The sequence below is a fragment of the Herpailurus yagouaroundi genome, unplaced genomic scaffold (assembly GCF_014898765.1).
Source record: "Herpailurus yagouaroundi ecotype Mexico unplaced genomic scaffold, PumYag 141, whole genome shotgun sequence".
Taxonomy (NCBI): Eukaryota; Metazoa; Chordata; class Mammalia; order Carnivora; family Felidae; genus Herpailurus; species Herpailurus yagouaroundi.
This window is the reverse complement of record NW_024412396.1, coordinates 42,003,298-42,028,838: the sequence shown is the minus strand read 5'-3', so window position 1 is coordinate 42,028,838 and position 25,541 is coordinate 42,003,298. Positions and strand designations below refer to the sequence as shown.

General features: G+C 33.7%; 1 protein-coding gene across 18 annotated transcripts in view; it reads right to left on the bottom strand.

Annotated features, from left to right (window-relative positions):
• GPHN (gephyrin) overlaps nucleotides 1-25,541 on the bottom strand; it is a 645,091-nt gene that overhangs the window by 309,433 nt on the left and 310,117 nt on the right. For 11 of the 18 annotated variants that reach the window (XM_040477426.1, XM_040477422.1, XM_040477423.1 and 8 more), the window contains 2 exons: nucleotides 15,140-15,232; nucleotides 1,256-1,294 (listed from right to left, as the gene is read on the bottom strand). In XM_040477426.1, coding sequence (XP_040333360.1) covers nucleotides 1,256-1,294; nucleotides 15,140-15,232 — 132 coding nt within the window. The remainder of the gene's footprint in view (nucleotides 1-1,255; nucleotides 1,295-15,139; nucleotides 15,233-25,541) is intronic. The other 7 variants (XM_040477433.1, XM_040477425.1, XM_040477436.1 and 4 more) reach the window with 1 other exon arrangement.

Here is a 25,541-nt window from a genome sequence, read left to right as displayed (position 1 = left end):
AAAATCATGGAAAATAAGTTATGAAATAAATTTAATATATGGAAAATCACTGAAAGATCCTATATACAAGAAACAAAAGTATACAATATATGATATCAAAGGTCAACTGAGGCAAAGATGATAAATTATTTGAAAAAAAATCTATTGTTAAATAAGGGAAAGAATGTGGAGTTGTATAAAAAGGCAGAAAGGATGGTGATAGTGAGTTTAAAAGTCAGTTTAGGAGTAAACTGGATTGGACTGTTAAATAGGGAAGCATTTTCCTATTTCTAAGATATGTTTGGACAATACGTAGGCAACACTTTTCTTGGAAATAAAATCTGATCAGGGTTACAAGACAACAGAGGAACAACGCCAGTGATTTACCAGATGCAGAAAAGTATAAAGGAAGTAATATGAGCCGATCAGCAAGTTGCAAGTCTGATTACATAGGAGATGAATGCAATGTCTTTAGTTAATTAGTGAAGCAGCCATGGCAGCAAATAGGTAAAGGAGACAGTAGTCAAGCAACCTCAGTCAGCAGTCCAACTTAGTGGCACAAGACAAGTGGAGATAGTTAGCAGAAGTGCTAAACAATCTGAACCTACTTATAATATCACAGGCATAAATTGGGCAGGACAAGATCAAGCAGGCAGATAGCGTAGCACTTGGAAGGCCATGATATAGGAGAATGGTAGGAGAGCAGATAGACAATGCTGGGTAGTCTAAAATGCTAAAATAGCAGATGGATATGGCAGTATCAGGCCATTTCCTGATAGACAAAGTACCAGTAAGTGAAGAATGCAAATCATTCAGCAGATGCATAAAAGTGGGGCAAAAAGTAGAGGCAAAAATCAAAGGCAGTCAAAGCAATAAGACAGAACAGCAGAGAAGCAATGACAGATCATCAGAAGCAGTTGTGTAGGGTAGGAAAAGCTCTCAGCAGGGAACAAAAACACCATTCAGGAAAAGATGAAATTGAGAGTAAAGCCAGTCTCCTGAATTGGGTTTCTTCCATCTAGGAAACACTCATCAATAAACTGCATATGAGAATCCACAAGAGAACAGCACACAAATGGAAATAGCATATGAATCTGAACTCTATTGCCCAGGGATACAGAATGATCCTAGAACATAGATACATAACAATCCACAAGGAAATTAAATGGATGGGAAAAATGGGTCCAAGCATTCTTTATGATGATAAAAAAAAAAACCAAAACACTAAAAATTATTAATCTGGAAATGATTGGCTGGGATTGAAGTCTTCGCTTACCCCTTTCTGGAGCCCACAAAATGGGAATGTTGGGAATTTCTGCAGCAGAAAAACAGAAGAGAAAAGGGATTTCTGACTCCCAGTTTGAGGAAAGCAGGTCAAATTTAGGGCTGTATGAACTGGTTCAGGGAAATAAGAACCAGCCTGAACCTTCTCCATTCCTCAAAATCAAGCAATTTCTGAGGTTTGGGAAAGGTTTAGGAAGCCCTCACCCCATCATTTCCCACAACCTCCCCTTTCACACTTACCTCCAGTGCAAACAGTTTCCAGCAAGGAGGTACTTGGGAAAACTCACTCCCATGTTTATACCATGGCAAAATTTGAGGATGGCCAACTAATGATACTTTCTGTGTAGGTCAACTTTCTGATTCAATGGGATCCCTGCTATTCGTGAATAGGAAGAGGGGATAGGTTACTAGAAACTACCTACCTCTTTGAAAGTGGATGAGGAAAAAAATCAAGGGCAGTAATACCAATAAATAAATAGTAATACCAGTAAATACGTTGGTGATCTCATCAATCGTCACAGATTTTAAGTCCCTCAAGATGCTGATGACTTTAAAAAAATAGTATCTCCAGTCTAGACTTCTCTGCCAACTTAACATCTCCACTTGGATAGTTCATTTCCATGACCAAATTAAAACTGACGTTCCTCATCAAATCTACCCTTCCCACAGCATTCTCCATTTCAGTAAATGGCAACTCCATCTTTCCAAATGCCCAAGTCAAAATCTTGGATATTATACTTGACTTCTCTCTTTCTCTTATTTTATCTGTTATCTCTATCTTCAAAATATATCAGTAATGTATTTCTCACTACCTTCACCTCTATTATTGGTCTAAGTCACTATCATTTTTCACCTGGATTATTTCAATAGTCTCCTAAATTATTTCCCTATTAAAATATAAGTCCAATCATGTAGTGTCTCTGCTCAAAACTCTCCATTATCCTAAGGGTGGCATACAGATTCTACATGATCCATGGCTTGCTCCCTCTGCTCATTTATGTCTTTGCTCAAATGTCACCTTACCAATAAGGCCTTCCTTGACGGCCTTTTTAAAATTACAACTTTCTTTCCTGCCTGTGCTGTGCTACCTATTCACCTTTCTTGGTTTATTTTTATCCACAGTACTTAATATCATCTCTAATATTACACATCTTACTTGTTTACTTATATTTGTGTCACCCACTAAAATGTAAATTTCGTAAAGGCAGAAACTTATGACTTCCTTGTTTACTGCTGTATCCCCAGCATCTTGAACAATGTCTGGCATATATACAGCAGGCACTCAAGATATAATTGAATCTACAAAGTGTTAATTTCTTGTGAGGCATCTCTGTTCTCTGTCTTAAATTCTCAGAGCATTCTTCTGAAAGCTCAGATACTATGAACCTTTGATTAACAGAGGAGATTCTGGCACACTTTAGGGGTTGGCAAATCATAGCCAATGGGACAAATCCTGCTAGCTGTCTGTTTTTTGCATTGCCTGCAATCTAAGAGTGATCTGTGAATTTTTAAATAATTGAAAAAAAATTAGAATAATAATATTTATATCATGACATGATAAAATTATATGAAATCCAATTTCAGTATCCATAAATAAATTCTTACTGGGGCACAATGAGGTGCATTCATTTATACTGTCTTATGATGGCTTTTGCGCTACAGGGCTGGCAGAGTTGAGTAGTTATGACAGAGAACAAAGAACCCACAAAGCCTAAAGTATTTATTGTCTGGACCTCTAAAGAATACATTTGCTGACCCGTGTCCAAAGGTATTTTATACTTAGAAGGCAAAGAGTAATAACTAAATTTTGAGCAACACTAAACTAGAGCATTGTTGTTAAATACTGTTGCTGCTGTTGCCCAAGATACACCTAGGAGGGAAGATACATTTATACTAGGATTTGCTTTCACATATATAAAAGTAACCTTCTCATTCTTCTAAATGTTATTAAATAACATTAATGACTATTAATAGTCATTCATTTATCTATCCCACAATAAAGCAGCCTCATCTTAAGGGATAGAGCATAGTATAAGTAAGACAAAAATGGCGAAAAGGAAGGGAACGAGAAAGTAAATAGGGCCCACAAATAGAGCTCATATCAAAGTATCACATAATTAACTAAAACCCTGTTTAACATACCCTGATTAACTATAGTGGGAAACACTTAAATTATACCAATGACATCCACCACTACTTTAGGTATCCACCTAAATTATACTAATTATATTAGGTATCCACCTAAATTTAGGTATCCACCTAAATTATATATCAAAGTATCACATAATTAACTAAAACCCTGTTTAACATACCCTGATTAACTATAGTGGAAAATTGTCATGATGTGAATCTTTTTTGAACCTCATCAATGGGGGTCATACTGAACTGACCTTGTTATAATGGGGTCTCCTAAATAACTGTAGTCTTAAATCATTACAAGCGAGAAACACATTATAATAAGACTCCATTGGATTTATACAATATTCAAAACTAATAGTTATTTTCTCATTGGTTCAAATGTCTACATTTTGTCAAAAAGTATTTTAAAAATTTGCAAAACTCTATTCAAAATCACCTCCTAATCACCTGACTCATCTTTCCTTACATAAAGTTTCACCCTAAGGATTATGACATGCAAGTATATTATAGTATATGCTGCAACCAAACTTACGGAAAGGGGTGAAAAAGGTGAGGGGGAAACACTTAAATTATACCAATGACATCCACCACTATTAAAGGTATGCTACCTTTAATCTTCATAAAGAAGTATAATTTATGTCCTCTTACATCAGTTGGTCGTTGCTGCACAATCAACTGCTTCTTTTGGATTGTTATCTTTGTGAAACTGACAACAGTTCATTTTCAAAACCCAACCTTTCAATACCGTTACTGCTTCTATCTTCCCAGCATTTTTTAAAGGAATTTGGATTCTCCCCCTAAATTCTCACTTATGTGTCAATCATTAATGCTTATCTGAAATGATTACTCCTCCCACTGGGCGTTTGTCCTCTACTCTTTAATAGCAGCCGTGTTCTTTCCAAGTTCTAATACAAGAAAATAATACTGGTAAAATTATTAGAATCATTCCAAATAGTTTATTTGTTATCTGAGTCCACTTTCTGACTCCCTAACAGTTTCTTTTTATGGTAGGCAATATGTTGGTATGTCAATGGTATGTTTCCAAGAATCTCAGAGGACTTCACAGGTATAAATTCATTTGTTGTCATTTTATTATATTTTGCGTGAAAAGCAACATTAAGTCTAAATGGAAGTCTAACACAGAGAGATGAATCTATATTCTTGACCAGACAATGAAGAAAGGGATATCCTAAAAACTTCTTTCCTGTAACTATATCTCTAGATAAATATGCTTTGGGCATTTTATATTTGTAAAATATTCAATGATTTTTTTTTTGTCATTGTCTTAGTATATATTTTGTAAAACTAAAGTATTCTGCTATGCCAGCATATGCCATTTTATGACAGTAGCCTTGTAATGGTAAGTTAGAAAGATGATTTCAAGATTTTATCACTCTGATAAATTCAAGGTAAAAATCAACATTTAGCATGTCATCTCTATTTCTTTCCTTTCCCACAGTTACATCAGTGTATATTTTACGTCCTATCTTGCTTAATTTTTTCCCCTGGAGAAAAATTCTTTCAATATTTATTCAACCATCATCTACTTATTTTTAAGCTACAGCTCTTTATATTGTAGGTGATAACAGCAAATATTTATGTAGTAAATAAATATTTTTTCGTGTTTTACTTATGTTAATTCACATAATATAACTATCCTATAAGGAAGTAGTTTTATTCTTTCTATAGGAAGGTAAGTAAGTTGTATAAGGTCATATACTAGTAAAAGGTAGATCTAGGATTCAAACTCAAGTAGTCTGTGCTCTTAACTACTATGTTATGCTGCCTCACAAATGGTTATGTGGGCAACACTGCTTTTCTAGTAAGAGCTCTAATTAGATACAGAATTTTCCATAATAAATATATTTGTATTTATTTGTATGTTTTATTGATAGCATCTCTCTGCTTCATAAGGGCCCCCAAAGCTGGGTACATATTCTGATACAGAGTAGGCATGCAATTAAGAAATATAATCAAGGGAATGAAGACAGCATTTTATATATGGGGTCTTCATATATGAAATTTTTGTTTTTGTTTTATGCTCAAAATTCGAAAATTGTGACCTTGAGGAGCAATGTGTTTTTCCCTCTGTATTGATTTTATGTGGACTAGGAGACTTTCAACATAATAGTTTTAAATTCAATGTCACTTATTGCCTTAATTACCTTATCTAAATGATTGAATTTTGTACCTTTACCTTTCCCCTGGTACAATTATACCAAGGAGTTTTTCTTTATAATGTATAAGTGAAATAGAGGTTGAATGTCTTGGGAAAGTTTGTATCTAATGGAAACAAATGAATGCAAAGAAAATCTACAAAAGAATGTGGACTTAAGAGGAAAATGTAGGGGCGCCTGGGTGGCGCAGTCGGTTAAGCGTCCGACTTCAGCCAGGTCACGATCTCGCAGTCCATGAGTTCGAGCCCCGCGTCAGGCTCTGGGCTGATGGCTCGGAGCCTGGAGCCTGTTTCCGATTCTGTGTCTCCCTCTCTCTCTGCCCCTCCTCCGTTCATGCTCTGTCTCTCTCTGTCCCAAAAATAAATAAAAACGTTGAAAAAGAAAAAAAAAATTAAAAAAAAAAAGAGGAAAATGTAACATTTACCTTCAAATATTAGAATTACCATGTAAAAAGGAATTTACCTTCTTTAGTACATTGCAGAAAAGAATTGGAAACATTGATTAGGAAATTATAAGGTGCCAGGTTTCAGTGTGACATGTTTGGACTTTCAAACAATTAGAATTGCAAAACCAACAAACTCCCAGATGGAAGAAGTAGTGATTGAGATGTTCAGACAAAGGTTGGGAATGATGAAAAGGGGACTAGGACTTTGAACACAATGGCCTTTGAATTCTCCTCAAACTCTGAGATACCGTGATTTACCTTTTTTTTTTTTTAATTTTTTTTTTAACGTTTATTTATTTTTTTGGGACACAGAGAGACAGAGCATGAACGGGGGAGGGGCAGAGAGAGAGGGAGACACAGAATCAGAAACAGGCTCCAGGCTCTGAGCCATCAGCCCAGAGCCCGACGCGGGGCTCGAACTCACGGACCGCGAGATCGTGACCTGGCTGAAGTCGGACGCTTAACCGACTGCGCCACCCAGGCGCCCCAGATTTACCTATTTTTTATATAGTTTGTAATTTTATATAAAACACTAAGCTAACTTGAGACAAATTACTGATGAAATCCATAAGAAAATATTCCTTGACTGTGTTGATTGTAAGATAAACATTGACTGAAATGGTTTCCAAACAATAAATCAAAAAACTGGAACTTGGTGCTTCAGAGCAGTTTCAGTTTTATCTATAAATAATGGTGCGTATAGTCACTAGGTCTGTGAATTAAATTAGGACTTACAACTAAACAAAAACATTAACAAAAATCTTCAAAAAGAATGAAGTTAGTCCTACTGAGGAATGTGTTGATCTGTATTTGAATAAATGACATCTCAAAAGGGTCTACTTTTAGAGAGCCTTGATGTCATGATTTTACTGTGTGTACTGCTTCATAGTAGACTTATGAATTCTGGCTTCTAAGGAATCTTGGCATAAGGACAGTTGCTGTTTTTAATCTCTACAGATGGTGCTACTCTAGATGTTCTAAGAAAGAGATTAAAATAACATAAGTCTAGTTTATCCATCCTTCTATGTAAAATGAATCCTCTAGCCAGGAAGATTTCTTAATTTATCTTTCTCTGTAGTTTGATCACACATTTCCCTTTCTTCTTTACTCCCATTAGTAATGTCCTCTTCTTTCCTAATCTGAATCCTATTTCTCTCCTTCAATTTTAGCTTAAATTCTACTTGTACAAAATTTTTACTGATTAATTAGCTTTCTCTTAATCGTCCTCTTTAAAGAAATCTTCTGGCTGAACATTTCTGATACTAGATTTATAGTGTCTTGATTTGTCAGGTGACTATTTGGGGAGTACATGTACATTAGCACTCACTCAGTGAAGCTCAAGGTGCTTGATAAATACTTGTTAAACTATTACTTGTTAAAATAATACTTGTTAAACTAAGAAAAACTATAAACGCTTTAATTTTTAGCGAACTGGTAGCTCCTAAATGTTGCCTATGCTCTGAGACATATACTGCTTTTTAATGGATACTGTAAAATAATTATAAACCCCAGAATAAAGTGAGCTATTACAAAAAAGCTACCCTGAATCTCATATATCTCAGCTTTTTCAAGCCAAATTCCAAGAAGTTTAAACTACAGAGGAATTAGGGACCTAAACAAAATAAACAGGTTCAGGTAGGATATAAAGAGGTACTTAACGCAACTGCACTAATACTCCACATTCCTCATATCATTTACACTATAAAAATTCTTAATCTTACTCCTTCGTCTCATGCCTGAAAGTAGTAGTGGGGAAATGCTGACTGATATCTTTATTTTTTAGACTATCCATGAGGTATGTTAGTAGCTAACAATAGATACCTGAAGTACAAGGGTTAGTAGGAGAAATATTTGGGGCTGTCAAATCTAATTGGAAGTAATAGATAATATTAATTAAATGAGGAAGAAAAAGGTAAGAAAAAAAAATAAACATTTACCAAACATCTACAAAGGTGCCAGGTTTTATACTAGATCATTTTACATGCATTATTGTCACTAGTTTGGATAACCCTGGACAAGTCAATTAATTGATCTGTGTCTCAGTTTCTCCATCTATAAAATAGATGTAAACCACATACCTCGTATGGTTGTTTTGAAGACTAAATTAATTAACATTTGCTTAAAACAGCTGCTAACACATAGTAAGTGCTATATATAAATATTAGTTATTATTATTGGCTACCTTTATTATCTCAACCACTAGAAACAACAACCTTGAGAGGTAGGCATTAGCTAATTTAGTAAATGAAAAAAGTGAAGTTTGAACATGTTAATTTGCCTTAATTTCACAGTGGTAGAGTTGGGATTTAAATTCAGGTCTATCTGACTCTATGGTGTTAGTGTATCCCAACATGTTAAGACAAAGACATGGAAACATATTTCTTATGTCCTGGGCTATTTCATAAAAATTAAAGGAAGAGATTAAAATGGCATAAATTATAGCCATATCTGACCACAGAAGAGTGATATATTTTATTCAATCTAGTTTGAAATGTTTCAAGTGCAAGGGTTTCTGATATTCTGCTTTATCAATTTCATATTGTTCAGTTACCCTATTGATACAGAACAATTTTAAGAAACTCAAAATCCTAGTTCAATACAGTTATATTTAGCTTTAGCACATATGACAGGTATTTTATTTTAGTAAAAAACAATCATAGCACTACAAAATAAACTCTAATATTCATAGAGTTTTAGAATATCAGTATATGATATTTTTCCAGGGAAAGAATCCATGTTTCCTGAAGAGTATCATATATACTTGAAAACGATATAATTTAATCAACCTGTGTTAGTGATTAAATTTTCTTTCGAAAACAGAAATTATTAGATAGGATATTTTTTGGTATAATACAGGAATTTTTCTGTCAAAATGTCTGATGTTAAGTTTTAGGTGAAGCTGTTAAATGTCAGTTCTCACTGATTTTCACAAGTCACAAATTGAGAATCATTAATGTGTAGTCAGTAACTCAGGTCAAGGATGTCTCCTTCATTTTACTTACAGAGTATTGTTATTTTTGAAGCATTATAATCAAGAAAGAAAAATGGCTAATGACTGCATAAAATGATACCTGGCTTACAATACACTCACACCTAAATGATGAAATACATGAATTCTGACAAATTGATTATAAAACAAATTTTATAAAATAAAAAAAAATTTTCTTAGATTTGAGATTTTTGTGAAAAAATTTCTAATAACTTAAGTGGAAAATATTTGTAGAAAGGATTAGATAGTAATTTGTTCCAAAGAAATATAAATACTATAGACTATACACAGAATATGCCTTCTAGAATTCATAATCTTTTCCTAGAAAAATATCCTTTGTACCAAATTTTCAGTATTCTGTTCCCTTCAGCATTGGTCATTTTGTCAGATGCTTCTTCAATTCCATAATGAACCATAAGAATCCTTTTTAATGAATATCCCTTATATCAAAATTTATAGTTTCCTGAAATTTTTGCTATTTCTCCTTTTGCTTGATTGTTTCATCATGCCCAATTATATCAGGACACTTGTTAGAAGGTACTGCTAAGGACAACAGTTCGAAAAATTTTTAAGAGTGAGATTTTATTTAATGTATAATAAATCCATTACTTTGATCAGTTTAGAAGTTCAAAATTTTATATATTTTTAGAATAAGGGATCTTTTACTTATGTTATACTGTATATTGAGACAATGTGGCAATATATTTCATTATGGCAGAAAAGCATTTTTCTTTGCTCCTTCTAAAATTAAACATTTAAGAAATGAAACCCAGTATCATTTCAGATTACTAAAGAGAAAAAATAAAAATCAATTTTTAAAAAAGTCCCTAAAATATGTGAGTAAAGATGACATTGTCATCCAATAGACCAGGGGTCAACAAACTTTTTCTGCAAAAGGTCAGATGGTAAATATTTTAGGCTTTGCAGGCTATAAGGTTTTGGTTGCAAATATTAACTCTTCTGCTGTAGCCACAAGCAATACACAAAGGAATGAGTGTAGCTGTGTTCCAAAAAAACTTCATTTAAAAAGGACACTGAAACTTAAACTTCAAATAATTTTCATGTGCCACAAAATACCATTCTCCTTTTGATTTTTTTCAGCCATTTAAAAATACAAAATCCATTCTTAGCTTACAAGCCACATACAAAAACCAAACCAAATCAAACCCAAACAAAAAGGCAGACTGGATTTGGTCTATATGCCTCATTTGCTGACTCCTGTAACATATTTAGAATTCTTAAGAATAAGGACCATGCCTTATTCATTTTTTAACTCCAGCACCCAGCAAGTATGGCAATGCATACATATTAAGGATTAAAAATAAAAAGTGATGAATGAATGAGAACTAAGATGTATGCTGGGCTTCTGTTTAAATATATATATTTATATATACTTAAATTATATTAAATAATTTAACATTTTCTAATTTACCATAACATGTCATCAGAAATTGCTTGTTAATTATATATACACATTTTTTAATGCTTCTTGATCTTTTATTCTCTTCTAGAATTTATGTGTAAAAAAGGGCTTGACCTCAGTAATATGTCCTTAATTACACTTTTTACGAATAATAAGATTCTTTAAATAACAACTTCAAAAAAATACTTAAAAAAATAAAAATAAATAACAATTTCTATTTTGGACATAAGTTGTTTACAACTGATAATGGGACATGATGAGATAATACTTTATACAGCAATGAATTCTTATGTTCTTTTAAAAAATGTTTATTTATTTAGTGAGTGGGGGAAGAGCATGTACTCATGCTCACAAGTGGGGGAGTGGCAGAGAGAGAGGAGAGCGAGAGCGAGAGGGAGGGGGTGAGGGAGAGAATCCCAAGCAGGTTCCATGCTACCAGTGCAGAGTCTAACATGGGGCTGAAACTCACAAACCGTGAGATCATGACCTGAGCCAAAACCAAGGGTTGACGCTTTGACTGAGTCACCCGGGCAACCCTGAATTCTTAAGTTCTATGGAATTTTATAATTACTAGCATTCACCAATGCCAACAGATTTTCCAACCTTTGTCAGATCAGAGAAAATAAAAATTATTCTTAAAAAATGAAGATTTTCATATCAAAATAAAAGTCTAAAAAGTTGAAGGGAGTAGATTATTATGCTATTATATATAAGCTTTGATAGTATCTCATATTTATTAGAGGCAGGGAGCAGGTCAGCCAGCATGTAAATATCAGATGAATCATATTCTAAGCCACAGGGCCTAAAAATAGAAACAAACTCATAATTTAGGAAAATCAATTCTTATTTCTATATATGAACAAAGGAAACAGGACATACTTTACTGAACGTGCTATTCCACTTTTCTTTTAATATACTTGGGAAGAAACCCAAGTCTATAAACTTTTCATGTTCTCTTGGGTTCATACCCACAGACACTAAGTTTAGATTGCTTTATTTCATTTATCCAGTTTTGGAGGAATCCAGTTTTTTCCCTAACAACACACATATTCCACAAACATTTGTCCTTTGTGTTTGTAGATTAAGCCAATTGTCAATTACTGACTATAAAACATTAGTACCTTAATAGAGAAGTTTTATTATTTTACCTTAATAATTAATATTTGTGTTTTCTTAACTTCTCACTATTTAAAAAGTTTTGCAACTGTAAGCTGTACATAGTTAAATGTAGTCTAGAAATAGTTACTTCATTTTTCAGGTACAACTATCTAAGACATGTTAAAGACAAATAACTGTATTATGACAGAACTCAAATTATATTTATGGATTCCTAGAAGATATCCCTGTGTTGTATTTTAGATATCAGAAGAATGGCAAGTATTAAAGTGTGTAGAGAAAGTAGGAAATCAGTAGAACTATTTCTGGTTGGCCTTACATTGCTTTCATGTTTGTTTATTTTTCAAAGGCATAACAGTTCTAAGGACTTTGCTGTAGATAATCATACCATATGTATATGTAAAAAAGATATGTAGTAAAGTGAACCTATTAAGAATCAATATATCTACAATCAGCTAAGTTACCTATTCTCAAGAAAAAAGATATTAAAAAGCCTTATTTATGTATATTTTTAACTCATTAAAAAAAACCATCCTAATACAGCTCTACACAGGTAGTTGTTATAGGCACATAAAATAATTTAATTTAGGTGCTCTAAGGGGCACCTGGATGACTCACTTGGTTAAGAAACTGACTCTTGATTTTAGCTCAGGTCATGGTCTGACGGTTTGTGAGATTGAGCCCTGATGTGGGTTCTGTGCTGACAGCTGTCAGCTATGAGTCTCTCTCCCTCTCTCTCAGCCCCTTCTCCTGGTCACGCATGCATGTGTGTGCACATGCTCTCTCTCTCTCTCTCTCTCTCTCAAAATAAATAAATATTAAAAAAATATATTTAAAAAACATCTCTAAGATTTTAAGTTAACTAAAAGACTTCATTTAAGGGGCGCCTGAGTGGCTCAGTCGGTTAAGCGTCCGACTTCGGCTCAAGTCATGATCTCGCGGTCCGTGGGTTCGAGCCTCGCGTCGGGCTCTGTGCTGACAGCTCAGAGCCTGGAGCCTGTTTCAGATTCTGTGTCTCCCTCTTTCTCTGACCCTCCCTGTTCATGCTCTCTCTCTGTCTCAAAAATAAATAAATGTTAAAAAAAAAAAGACTTCATTTAAGGATAAAGGTTTCTTAATTTCGGATATAATGAGACATACAAAGTCAGGGAAAGAGACTCTTGTCAATTAATGGCACTAAAAAAAATGGATGGGATAGACAGATATTAAAATGGTAGAATTTTAAACCTCTATTTCACATGAAGATGAGAAAGATAAAATATGAAGCTTACTATATCAAAATTCAAAAAATAATTTAACAAGATTATAAAGATTTCATCAATACACTTTAAATCTACCATAACACTGTTTTCATCCTTTGGTAGTTACATACAAAAAAATACTACCAAATTTGTCCACTTAGTGTTTATGTAGCAACTAATAATAATAAAAAAATTAACCCTTATAAGTTAATCCTTGCATATACAGCACTTACTAAAATGCCAGAAATAGTTCTCACTGGATCCTCACAGCTCCCAGTAGGTAGGTACTTTCGTTTACCTCACTTTATAGGAAACTGAGGCACAGAGTAGTTCAGTAATTAGTCTATGGTCACCCTGTTAGTAGTAGAGCCAAAATTCAAAGGTTTACATTTTCAGCCTAGCATTTTGGTATTAACTTGACACTCCACAGAAAACAAAATACTTATTAACTTTGTGTGCAAAGCATTCCCTCCCAATTAAAAACAATGTTGTTATCTGATATAAATTCTATAGTAACTTTTTTCTGTAATAAAAATAAATAGTATGAAAATCTCAAACCATCACACAAAAAACAGGAACATATAAACCCAAGGCCATTTACTTCAAATACTTAACACAACAAACTCCAAAAATCAAGGTCTTCACATATGTATGTAATTTTCTTACAAACAAAACACAGACACACCTCTATAGGAGATAGCTTCCCTTCAATTGTACTTTTTAAGTTGGTCTCACAGTTTATTTTATTTATTTATTTATTTATTTATTTATTTATTTATTTTTTCAACGTTTATTTTTTTTGGGACAGAGAGAGACAGAGCATGAACAGGGGAGGGGAAGAGAGAGAGAGGGAGACACAGAATCGGAAACAGGCTCCAGGCTCTGAGCCATCAGCCCAGAGCCTGACGCGGGGCTCGAACTCACGGACCACGAGATCGTGACCTGGCTGAAGTCGGACGCTTAACCGACTGCGCCACCCAGGCGCCCCTGGTCTCACAGTTTAAAAGAAATGTAAAAATTGGCCAAAGGACCATTTCCCCATAAGATTCAGAAGCTAAACTAATTATGTAAGAATGATTTCTTTTCTGAGCAGTTGAAATTAACAACTTCCCAATCTAACTCTATTCTGATTGCTTTAAAAGCAAACCATTTTATTTATAAGTCTAAAATTACAATAATATCCAAAAAATTGTCACGATTTTTACATAGACGAACAGTAAATATTTTACACTTTGTTTAAAAAAATGTCCATTTTCATATCCTAGAACAGTGGTTTTCAAAGTCTGAAAGTATGGTCTGTAGACCAGCAACAGCTGCATCACCTTGTTAGAAACACAAATTCTTGGGACCCACTGCAGATTTACTAAATCAGAAACTCTGTGGGTGGGTCCAATAATCTGTTTTGATAAATCCTCAGCTTGAATGTGGTGCAGGCTAAAGTTTGAAAACCACTACAGTAGAGTAAGAAGGACAGTAAATATTTAATAGATGCAGAGTAAAAGTATCTTGCTGTTAAGTAAACAGTAGATAAAATTGTGTTCTGGTTTGAAAATAGAAGGACGTACTTAATATTAAGTTGAAATTCAGCCAGCAAACATTTTTTTGGGAGGTAAAGAAAACAATATCACAAGTGGTGATATAAGTTTGCATATGATTCTGAGGTTTATGGCTTCCTTAAAGAGAAAAAAGACTCTCCTGTATCACTGAGCACTGCCTACTCTTCATTTTCTCCCTTAATTTTTCTACTTATGCAAAGGTTTAAGGTGATTCTTGTGGCATAAAGCCTAGATATTAATTCTGCTTTGGCTTATTAAATTCTGCATTTAAATTCATATTAAAATTATGGAATATGTAACCCTTTCTCTTCAAAAGTACTATAAATTTGGTATTATGTATTCTATCACAATTTCCTGTGCTTTGAGACCAATGACAAGGGTATCTGAAGAACAGAGATATCAGATACATTTTGAATTACATTAACAAAACACATTAGACCAGATGCCATGCTAAGAATCAGAGTTCTGCTATCACCTCCTTTGGCAATATGTCTGAAGTTCAGCTTATATCACAGTCCACTGAACAAATGCAAAATTACTTTCTGGACCAGTTCAATCTTCCTCATTTTATATCATGTCTAGTATAAGTCCAAAGAAAAGTAGTCAAAAAACATTTTTTATATAACAATGCTTACAATGCTTCCACAGAACAGTTTTTACATTCTTAGAACCACAAGTCTTCTGTTCTGCCTAGCAACATTATAAAAGTAATATAAAACATAGTAAAAAAAGATGAAAAATAAAATGAATAGCCTACTCCTTGAAAAAAGAAAGGCACAGACTATCTCACCTCTGGAGTGACATCTCGTGGTGCAAACCCTGTTCCTCCAGTTGTTAATATCAAATTAAGTTCCTTTTCATCACACCAATCTATCAGGGTTTCCTGAAAGAAAACAATAGTATTGTCACATGCAGAAGAACTTACCTGCCCACTCAAAACATCCACATACTCAAATACTTTATATACCAGTGAAGAAACACACATTTATCTCAGCAATCAACACGAAATTCTGAAGCACAATTCATGGAACATATTTACTATTGATCAAAACACATTGCTATTTCTGTATTTATTTTATGTAGTATAAAAATAAAGGAAGCATCAAATTTTTAAAATAAATGAAGAAAAAATGAAACATAGGAAATATCAGAAATTAAGAGCTTATAAAAAAGTCTAATGTTGGATATTTGATAAAATCTCAGAGGGAAAAACAGAGCATTCCAATAAAGATTATAAATGGACTCTGGTTTTTTGATTTTTCCATTTTTCTCTGTTTAAGTCTGTCCAGATCTGATAGTCTGGGATAACTTTATCTTTCTTTCCACATATCTGCAATGGTTTGTGAAGTAAGTTTGGTGTGAAGGTTGGATATAGTTCGATCAAGATTTTATTTTTATAACTATATAATAACCAGACACTTGGAGGTATGAAGAGGATAGGTAATATAATAGTGCTAATATCCTGATCTTTCTGAGCAGTGGTTCAACCAACTGTGTCTAAGGTTTAAAAAGAGAGTAGGGGTGCCTGGGTGGCTCAATCGGTTAAGTGTCCAACTTTGGGCCCAGGTCACAATCTGACAGTTTGTGGGTTCAAGCCCTGCGTTGGGCTCTGTGCTGGCAGCTCAGAGCCTGGAGCCTACTTTGGATTCTATGTCTCCCCCCTTCCCTGTCCCTCCCCTGCTCACTCTCTGTCTCTCTCTCAAAATAAACATTAAAAAAGTTAAAAAAAATAAAAAAGGGTAAAAAATAGGACTGTAACTTATTAATAACTTTCCTTATTTTTAAACGTTAGAGAAAGATCTCTGTTTAGCATGTAGTATCTCTTATGCTCTGACATTCACTTTTTTTTCTATTTAAACGAAATAAAATGCCTCTGTATTAGCTTGAGAGTACTATCCTGGTTTTGCATAGCTATTTCTTTCACTTCCAGTTAAACATCTATCCATTCTTCTATCTATAACATGGGCATAGATAGATGAAATGTTTTACAACTTTAATAATGGTTATTTCTGGATAGATGTGAAGCACATTTTAATTCCTTTTTATTTTCTTTTGAATTTTTGAATTCTTTAAAATCTGTATGTATTATTAAAAAATAAAAGGATTTTACAAATTGAACTTTCTGGTATTTGTTCTTTATTTAGATAGCCAGCACATTAATATCTCATTTTTCCCTCAATTTTCAGCCAGCTCAGAAATAAATTTTATACTCAACAACTATGCATATTCTATACTGTGGTAGGTTAAATATAACCACATATTCTTTATAAATCCTCCTGTCAAGAGGTAGAGTCTATTTTCACCAATTCTGCATCTGGGCCAGACTTGTACCTCTGATCAGGGCAGAAATTATGGTATATGAGTTCTGAAGGTTAGGTCTCAAAAGGCCTCAACTCCTCTACCTTCACTCTTTTGGTAAATTTCTCTTACCATGAAAGGAAGTCCAGTCTAAATAATGGAATGAAGAGAAAACATGTAGAGAGAAAGCTTAGCAGAATAGAAAGCACCAAGGGCCCAGACACCCGAATGAGGCCATCTGAGTGAGACACCTAAGTGAGCCTCAGTTGAGTCGACCAATTATTTCAGCCACAAGAATGACCCCCAAGTAAGACCAGAAAAAGATACACTCAGCTAAGCCCAGCAAACCCACAGATTTGTGAGAAATAATAAATCATTGTTGTAAGACACAAAGTCTTGTGGTGGTTTCAATGGAACAATACAGTACATATAAAATTACTTTCCTAGTTAGCATCTTTGCATCCTCCTGCTGCTTTCAATTTATATTTTATTGTATTTTATTAGTCATAAGTCTACACATCCTTTACAAGAATCTTCAAAACAGCTTTGAAAGTAAACCTGATGTGAATTAGGTTTAAATACATTGCCATGAAGACTCAATTTTAACCATTCAGTTTAAGAAACATACCAATGCCTAGTATGTGCCAGGAAAATGTGAGAATGAAAAAAAATGTAAGACAAATGGCCTTGATGTCAAAGATCTCAGAGGTATGAACAAATTAATACGGCACATCAACATATCATGGTTAGTGCTATGAAAGAGGTATGATCATCTTAAGAAAACTGTTTTACAGATATTACAGGTATTTATGAATATATAACATTTTCTTTACCGTGACCAGAATGAAAACCATCATTACAGAGATTTTAAGCAATATTTTTCTCTTGCCCAAGACTAAAGAACCCCCAAAAGAGAAAAATGGGACAGTAATACAGCCACCATTCAGACATCTACCTAGAGTCTCATACTCATCTATTACAATAGATATTTTTTCTTTTCTCTACATTTATTGATGGAAACATGAATCACTGAATTAAGTAGACCTCACCAATATAAAACCATTTGAGAAATGTCATATTTTCTTTGGTTTATTAAAGAATCCGATATAACCACCTAAGAAATTCCTATCTATACTTAATGAGACACAGCTTTAGGACATGTCAGTAGTCTCCACTGACTCCTCCAGACAATTTATTCCTTGTGTGTATTATCAGGCATCCCTTTGGGATAGCACTTTTCATATATTACTGAAATTTACTTGTTTACATGCCTCCTCCTCTATAAAAGTGATCTCCAAAATTCTGATCATATATCTGTATATGTAAAGCAAATTCTGAATGTTATGCTAAAAAATATTCAGCATGCCACACAAAAAGATATTTAAAGATGACATAATAATTAAAATAGCTTTTGTTTTGGGGCAACTGTGTGGCTCAGTTGGTTAAGCGTCTGACTTCAGCTCAGGTCATGATCTCACAGATCTTGAGTTTGAGCCTCACATTGGGCTCTGTGCTGACAGCTCAGAGCATGGAGCCTGCTTCAGATTCTGCGCCTCCCTCTCTCTCTGCCCCTCCCCCGCTTGGGTTCTGTCTTCTCTCAAAATTAAATAAACATCAAAAAAAATTAAAATATATTTAACAAATGTGTTCAAAAATCCACTAAAACTTTTCTAAGGGAACATTTTTAAATGGATAGGGATATTGTTTCCTAATTTTTAAGTGTGCAGTTATTAGTTTTCATAAATGACAGAAATACCATTTCCATGAACAAAATAACATACTGCAAGCAGTTTTAAGTTATCTAAGTATCTTAACTTAAGCATGCTTTTATATTTTAGGAAAATTTTCCTAAGGTCTTCTTTCATGTCTTTTCCCCAAAATTGTCTACTAAATTAGCTTAACTTCTCATTTATTTTTCTAGGCAGATTCTCCCATTCCTTGTCTGTTATCTCATCTTCAATTATGTTATCTGAACTAGAAATCTCCCTCTCTGGTCCTTTCTGGCTTTGAGAATCTACTCCAAATCACTTTAAAATTAGCATTCTAAAAATAGATTTCTTTAAAACCTTCCCCCCCAACCTACTTTTTTCCATTAAGACAATATCAACCTATTTCCCAAATATTTGTTAATGTAGTTGAAGCTTTCACCAAAACCTTCAAAAAACAAACTCAAACAATAGTTATCATTTACTAGAGTAACACACTTGGCAAGTGATTACTTAAATGAGAAGTATAAGGGTTCCTGGCATATCTGGGGACTGTAGACACAAGGTAAATAGGTGTTTTCATCCAAGGAGTATCCACGCATTATTTTTCATACATTCTTATTTTATATTTGCATTTATATAAACATTATATGTATTTATAACATATATTCTTAAAATATACATGCCATGTTTATATAATCCTTAGAATACTTCCTACCTAGAGAAGATCCCCAAATCAGGATTTTGTTGCATTGCAAGTTACTTTTTGTTATTCTCACACCACCAAAAGTGTCAACCCAGGATGCCTTTTCAGGCTAATTTTATAATTTTCCTCCTGAGAAACAGGGCTTCTCTTTTACTCAAGTGGACTGAAAACTTAATCTTTAGACCAATTTCAGTTTAATTCTATTCATTTAAACATCAAATACTATATTATTCAAATACTGTGTGTACTGCTTATAAAGTTATTTTAGAGAATGTGAATGATTGGAGTTCTATTTATTGTTTACCTTAATTAATGCAAAGATCCTCCAGTTATTGTGTCAAATGGTTTTGAATAGCAGATTACTATTATTCCAGATAATGCTTTTTCTGTACTTTATAAATGCTTTTTATCAATACAATTTTCTCAGCTTTACTAGATAACAATATATTAATCCTCTCATTTTTGAAATAAATAGAAATAAGTAGATGTAACTACATCACATGCCTACTTATTCAAAAATAATTATTTTGTGCTTAAGTATCTCTAGTATATTGTTCTGAATGAAGGTAACTCAGGTCCACATTTTGTACTCATCACAATAGCATGCGAACAATGTATTGTGATGAGGACCTAAACTCAACTCCTTCACAGAATACCAAGGATTTGCTCCTATTGATGGAATCTCACTGGTGCAAATTAAACACTTGGCAGAGTACTTAACACATAATAACTGGTAAATAAATGGTTTCTTTTGTTATTTTCTCAACATTATTTATGCCAGAGTTACAGTGGCCTAAGTGTGAGCTTCTCCACCACTTTAACCACCTTAGAAGACCCAAGTAGAGTCAGGGTTCATGGTACTCCTTTTATCACTAACTCTGAGAGGCCAAAAATTGAAATATTTTAAAAGGGAAGATTCTGTAAAACAGAACAATTAAATGATTTACAGAGCTAAATGGATTGGAGAGATACTCTTTTGGCCTTTTTATTCTATTTCCCCTAAGGCCTTCCCTGAACTTAAGAGCCAAATTTTATGCATATTGATATTCTTCAGTGATTAATATAATAGGTGACCTGGATAAATGGTGATGGCTCTACTGACATAAAGCTTGGTCTAAGATTGGACCTCTGAAGAATTGGGAATAAGTAATTAAAGCCATAGAATAATAAATCAAGCACATTATGACTATGATTCTGATAGGAATCCTCAGGAATCCACCAAATGTAAGAAATGCAACATTAGAAACCTGGCAAATATTAGCAGTCACTACACCTCTGAGAGGGCCCAAGAAACCACAAATTTACTTTCTGTCTCTATGGATTTGCCTATTCTAGATATTCACAAAACTGAATTCATACAATATGTGGTCTTTTGTAACTGGCTTCTTTTACTTAGCATAATGTTTTCAAGTTTCATACATGTTGTAACATTTACCAGTACATCATACATTTTTTTTTCAAAAAATGTTTATCATGGTAAAAAAGTTATATAATAAAACTTGTATCTTAACCATTTTTAAGCGTACAGTTCAGTGACATTACACATTACATTCACAATATAGTGCAATTGGCACCACTATCTATTTTTGAAAACTTTTATCACCCCAAACAAATCAATATTCTTAATTCAGGGTTGGCTTGGTTATTATAAAACTTTATTTTCTGAAATGGAGTGCTGAAAAAGTTCGTTTTAACAATTTCTGTTTGTTTCACAGTGTTTCTATGGAGGAATGGGAGCTTTGAACTCCAAAACTAGCTATTCTACTGCCCATTATTAATTCTAAATCAATAGATAATCTTTCTTAAGAAATTTGCCAAGAAAAACAGTACATTACCATTGGTATGGCCACTATGCTGTACCCAAAGATTATTTTTTGAATAAGAATTATTAATATTTTCATTTTCCCTTTATTCTACATATACTTCCTACAGTATAGTTCCACTAATAAACAATACCAAAACTTTCCAAACACAAATAACTAGGCATGAATCTTACTGGTTTAAAAGCTAATCCAACATACTTTAAAGTTTTATTTAATAACTATACATTTATTACATGATTGCACTGTCATTAATCTTAAACTGGTTCATGTGGGACCCTGAAATTAAAGATAAAAAGGTACTTTCAAAACTCTTTAAAGCAAGTGTATTTTTCAGTTCTACAATTTTCACTTGGTTCTTTTTGTTTCTATTTTTTCTGCAAAGACTTTCTATCTCTTCATTCATTACAAGCATATTTTCCTTTACTCCTTGAGCTGGATTATAGAGCTGCTTTAAAAATCGTTGTTAATTGAAATAACTGGGCCATCTTGGGGTTCGTGTCAGTTGATTATCTTTTTTGAGAATGGATCACATTTTGTTTCTTTATGCGTTAAATAATTCTGGACTGTATTCTGGACATGCTGAATGATATGTTGAAGAAACTCTAGGTTTTGTTATATTGCTTTGAGGAATGTTGATTTGTTTTTATTTTAGTAAGCAGATGACTTGGGTAGACTCAACTGCAATCTCTGTCTGCTCTACAGTGATGGCAATTCAAAATTCAATTAAGTTCCTTTAGCCCCAATTGCAGTGTTTGTAGTTTACCCAGCACTATCATGGTTCGGAGGTCAGCCAGAGACCTAAGGGGCTTATTTATAGAATTTGAAGATCTACTCTTTGGCTCTCTCCCTTCCAGGATATCCCCACCCCTCCATCAGTTTAAAGCATCTGTGCTTGTCCCAAACTCTGTTCTTCTAGCCAGTAAGCTTGTAGGTTTTAGCTGCCAAATACACCAGACTGGGACCTACTGTCTGGATAAAAGTTATACAAATGGGGTATTCAACAAGAGTCTTCTTCCAAATGACAGAATCTTCTTGCATTTGGTTGCTACCCAGTGTTTTCAGATGGTTATTTTTTGTTTAGTTCAGAGTTTATAACTGCTATTTGTGATAACATGAGTCTTTCGATAGGAGCTACTGAGCTATACTGGACTAGAGCTTCCCCTTAAAGCACTAGGTATTTTATTTATCAATAAAATTTAGTACCACCTCTATGAGTTTGGCATTTAAAGCCATTCTACTCACTGTTGTAGAATAGGCAATATGAAAACAAAATGAGTGGCTATGTGAAAGAAATTTGATTAAATGTATCATCTGTTTTATAATTGTAAAGTAGGTTCTAGAAATGATATTTGGTGAAAAAAGTGTTTTATATTTCAACCTATTCCTATTTTTTATTCCATTTTTAATTTTTTGGCCCCACATGAGAATATTCTTTGTGATTTTTTTTATAATTCCAAAAAACATGCTTATTAAAAAGACAAAAATAACTCAATCAACATAAAAGGTATAATGAATTGAAAGTCATTAAAAATTTAGCAGAGATAGCCCATTTTAAATTTATGTCAATCATCCTTTCACACAAATTTCTATAAATAAATAAACACACATGCATTTACAGAGATGCACAATGCACACACAGGTATTTTTAACTTGTTTTTTTTTTTTTCATTTCGACAACACGTCATGAGTAAGCTCACTATAATGAATTCTAAGTCTACACAACAGTCTGCATATTTTAATTTGAAAACCCTACTGATATTTACTCTGCTTTTAGTTTTTCTCATCTACAAACAACAACGTTTACCTCTATAAATTTTCTAGCTGTGAGGCACTGGGGTAGAAGAAGAGGTAACAGAAAGGGAACAAGATTGGGGCAAGACAGACCTGGGTGCCTGTTCTTCCAGTTCCAGTCGACTAACTACCTTTGGTTCCATAGGCAAGATACTAAAACTCTTTGAAACTTGGGTCACTGTTAAAAACAATAACGTAAACAAGAACATGAAAAGCATCTACTATCATTCTGGGTACAGAATAAAAACTTAAAAAATAAATGTCTGTTTGTATGCACACATGTGTACATTCATGCACATTATGAAACTTCTTAAGGAAGCAAAGATATTGGTCAAACCATATTATTTATTACCAGCTTCTGTATATACCAGTGTGAGAATGTGATGTGAGCATATATCTTCATGTTGAAATTATACAATGAAAAGGAAATAGAAAGATTTCTGTCATAATTCTATCACCTTCTCTCAAACATCGGTAATATAATTCTGACAAAGTTTTGTATATGATATGGCTTTATCTTTGAACATTTTATTCCAGGCTGAGTTAAACCAGATAAATAATTAGGCATGGATAACATATACTGTATAATTAATTTAATTCTACTTAAAAATCCCCTTAACAAAAACCATATGGAAATAGTTGCATTCATTCATATTTAGTGCTTTGTGGAATATAAAAGGTCTGATTTACAGTGACTCAATAATAACTGTCACTGTGGTTCAGTTTTTTGTTAGAATATTAGTGGAAAAAAATCCTTAAGGTGTTACAATGTAATTTTAATGTCTATTAGTAAAAAAATAGAGGAAATTCATTTTTGTAAGGTTAAAGAAAGTATAGTATTCTGGTGGAATTTTAGCCAATATTTTTGTATAAATTATTACATAATAATTAGTAAGAGAAACAATAGAACATTGATCTATTTATAGGCAGCAAAAAATAGCAAAAATACAGGTAGGCTTAAACTATCTTTTCAAAGAGGGCCAAGAACTAGAGATCAAATTGTCCTAATGTCATCAGGAAAATTATGATTCCAGATTATACAATGGGTAATCATAAGTTGTGGTGAAAAAAAAAGGAGGGGCATGGACTAAATGTTCAGAAATGTAGTAGAGAGAAAACCTGTATTAATACAAAATTTATTATACTAGAAAACTATGTATTTTTTTCCATCATTCCTCTGACGTTCTCTTACTGTGAGAAGACAGCATAGGAAAAGGAACTCTCAATGACATGAATAGTACCAGTAAGAAAAAAGAGAGATGAAAACCACCAACAGTGAATAAATCAAACAAAAGCACTAAATTATTTCGTTAGGGGAGTGAATAAATTTCCTAATACAGGATCTTACATGCTTTAAAGACCAGTGAGCAGAGGAGTGAAGATGGTGGAGATGTAGGTGGACTGGGATTTCCTTCATCCCCCAAGAGACAGAGAGCTTGGTGGGACAGAGGTGCATGTATGCAAATTTGGGGAGATCACAGAATCCGAAGCAGGCTGCAGGCTCTGAGTTGTTAGCACAGAGCCCAATGCGGGGCTCGAACTCATGAATCATATCATTACCTGAGCTGAAGTTGGTTCTGAGCCAAAGTTGGACGTTTAACCGACTGAGCCACCCAGGCGCCCCTCCACCAGACATTTAAAGTAGAGTTACTACCTATCTTTCTACAGCTGTTCCAAAAAACAGAAATGAAAGGAAACCTTCTGGACTCATTCTATGAAGCCACCATTACCTTGATTCCCAAACCAAAGACTGCACTAAAAGAAGAATTACAGGCTAATATCCCTGATGAACATGGGTGCAAAAATTCTTAACAAGATATGAGCAAATAAAATTCAATGGCATATTAAAAGAATTATTCACCATGATCAAGTGGGATTCATTCCTGGGCTGCAGGGCCAGTTCAGTATTCACAGATCAATCAGTGTGACACAGCACATTAATATAAGAAAGGATAAGAACCATATGATCCTGTCAAAGATGCAGACAAAATATTTGACAGAATACAGCATCCTTTCTTAATAAAAACCCTCAAGAAAGCCGGGAGAGAAGGAACATACTTAAACATCATAAAAGCCATAAATGAAAGGCCCATAGCTAATATCCTCAATGGAAAAAAAATTGAGAACACTCCCCCTGAGATTAGGAACATGACAGGGATGTCCACTCTCACCACTGTTGTTTAACAAAGTGTTGGAAGTCCTAACCTCAGCAATCAAGACAACAAAATGAAATAAAAGGCATCCAAATTGACAAAGAAGAAGTCAAACTTTCACTCCTTGCAGATGACAAGATACTCTATGTGGAAAATCTGAAAGACTCCACCAAAAAACTGCTAGACTTGATAGATGAATTCAGCAAAGTCCAGGATATAAAATCAACATCCTATATGCATTTCTATACACCAATAATAAAGCAACAGAAAGAGATATCAAGGAATCAATCCCAAATACAATTGCACCAAGAACCATAAAATAGCTAGGAATAAACCTATCCAAAGTAAAAGATCCATATGCTGAAAATTATAGAAAACTTATGAAAGAAATTGAAGAAGACACAAAGAAATGGAAAACCATTCCAACCTCATGCACTGGAAGAATAAATATTGTTAAAATGTCGACACTATCCAAAGCAATCTACACATTCACTGCAATCCCAACCAAAATAGCACCAGCATTCTTCATAGAGCTAGAATAAACAATCCTAGAATTTGTAAGCAACCACAAAAGACCCCGAATAGCAAAAGTAATGTTGAAAAAGAAAACCAAAGCTGGAGGCATCTCAATCCGAGACCTTAACGTGTATTACAAAGCTGTAATCATCAAGACAGTATGGTATTGACACGAAAACAGACACAAAGACCAATGAAA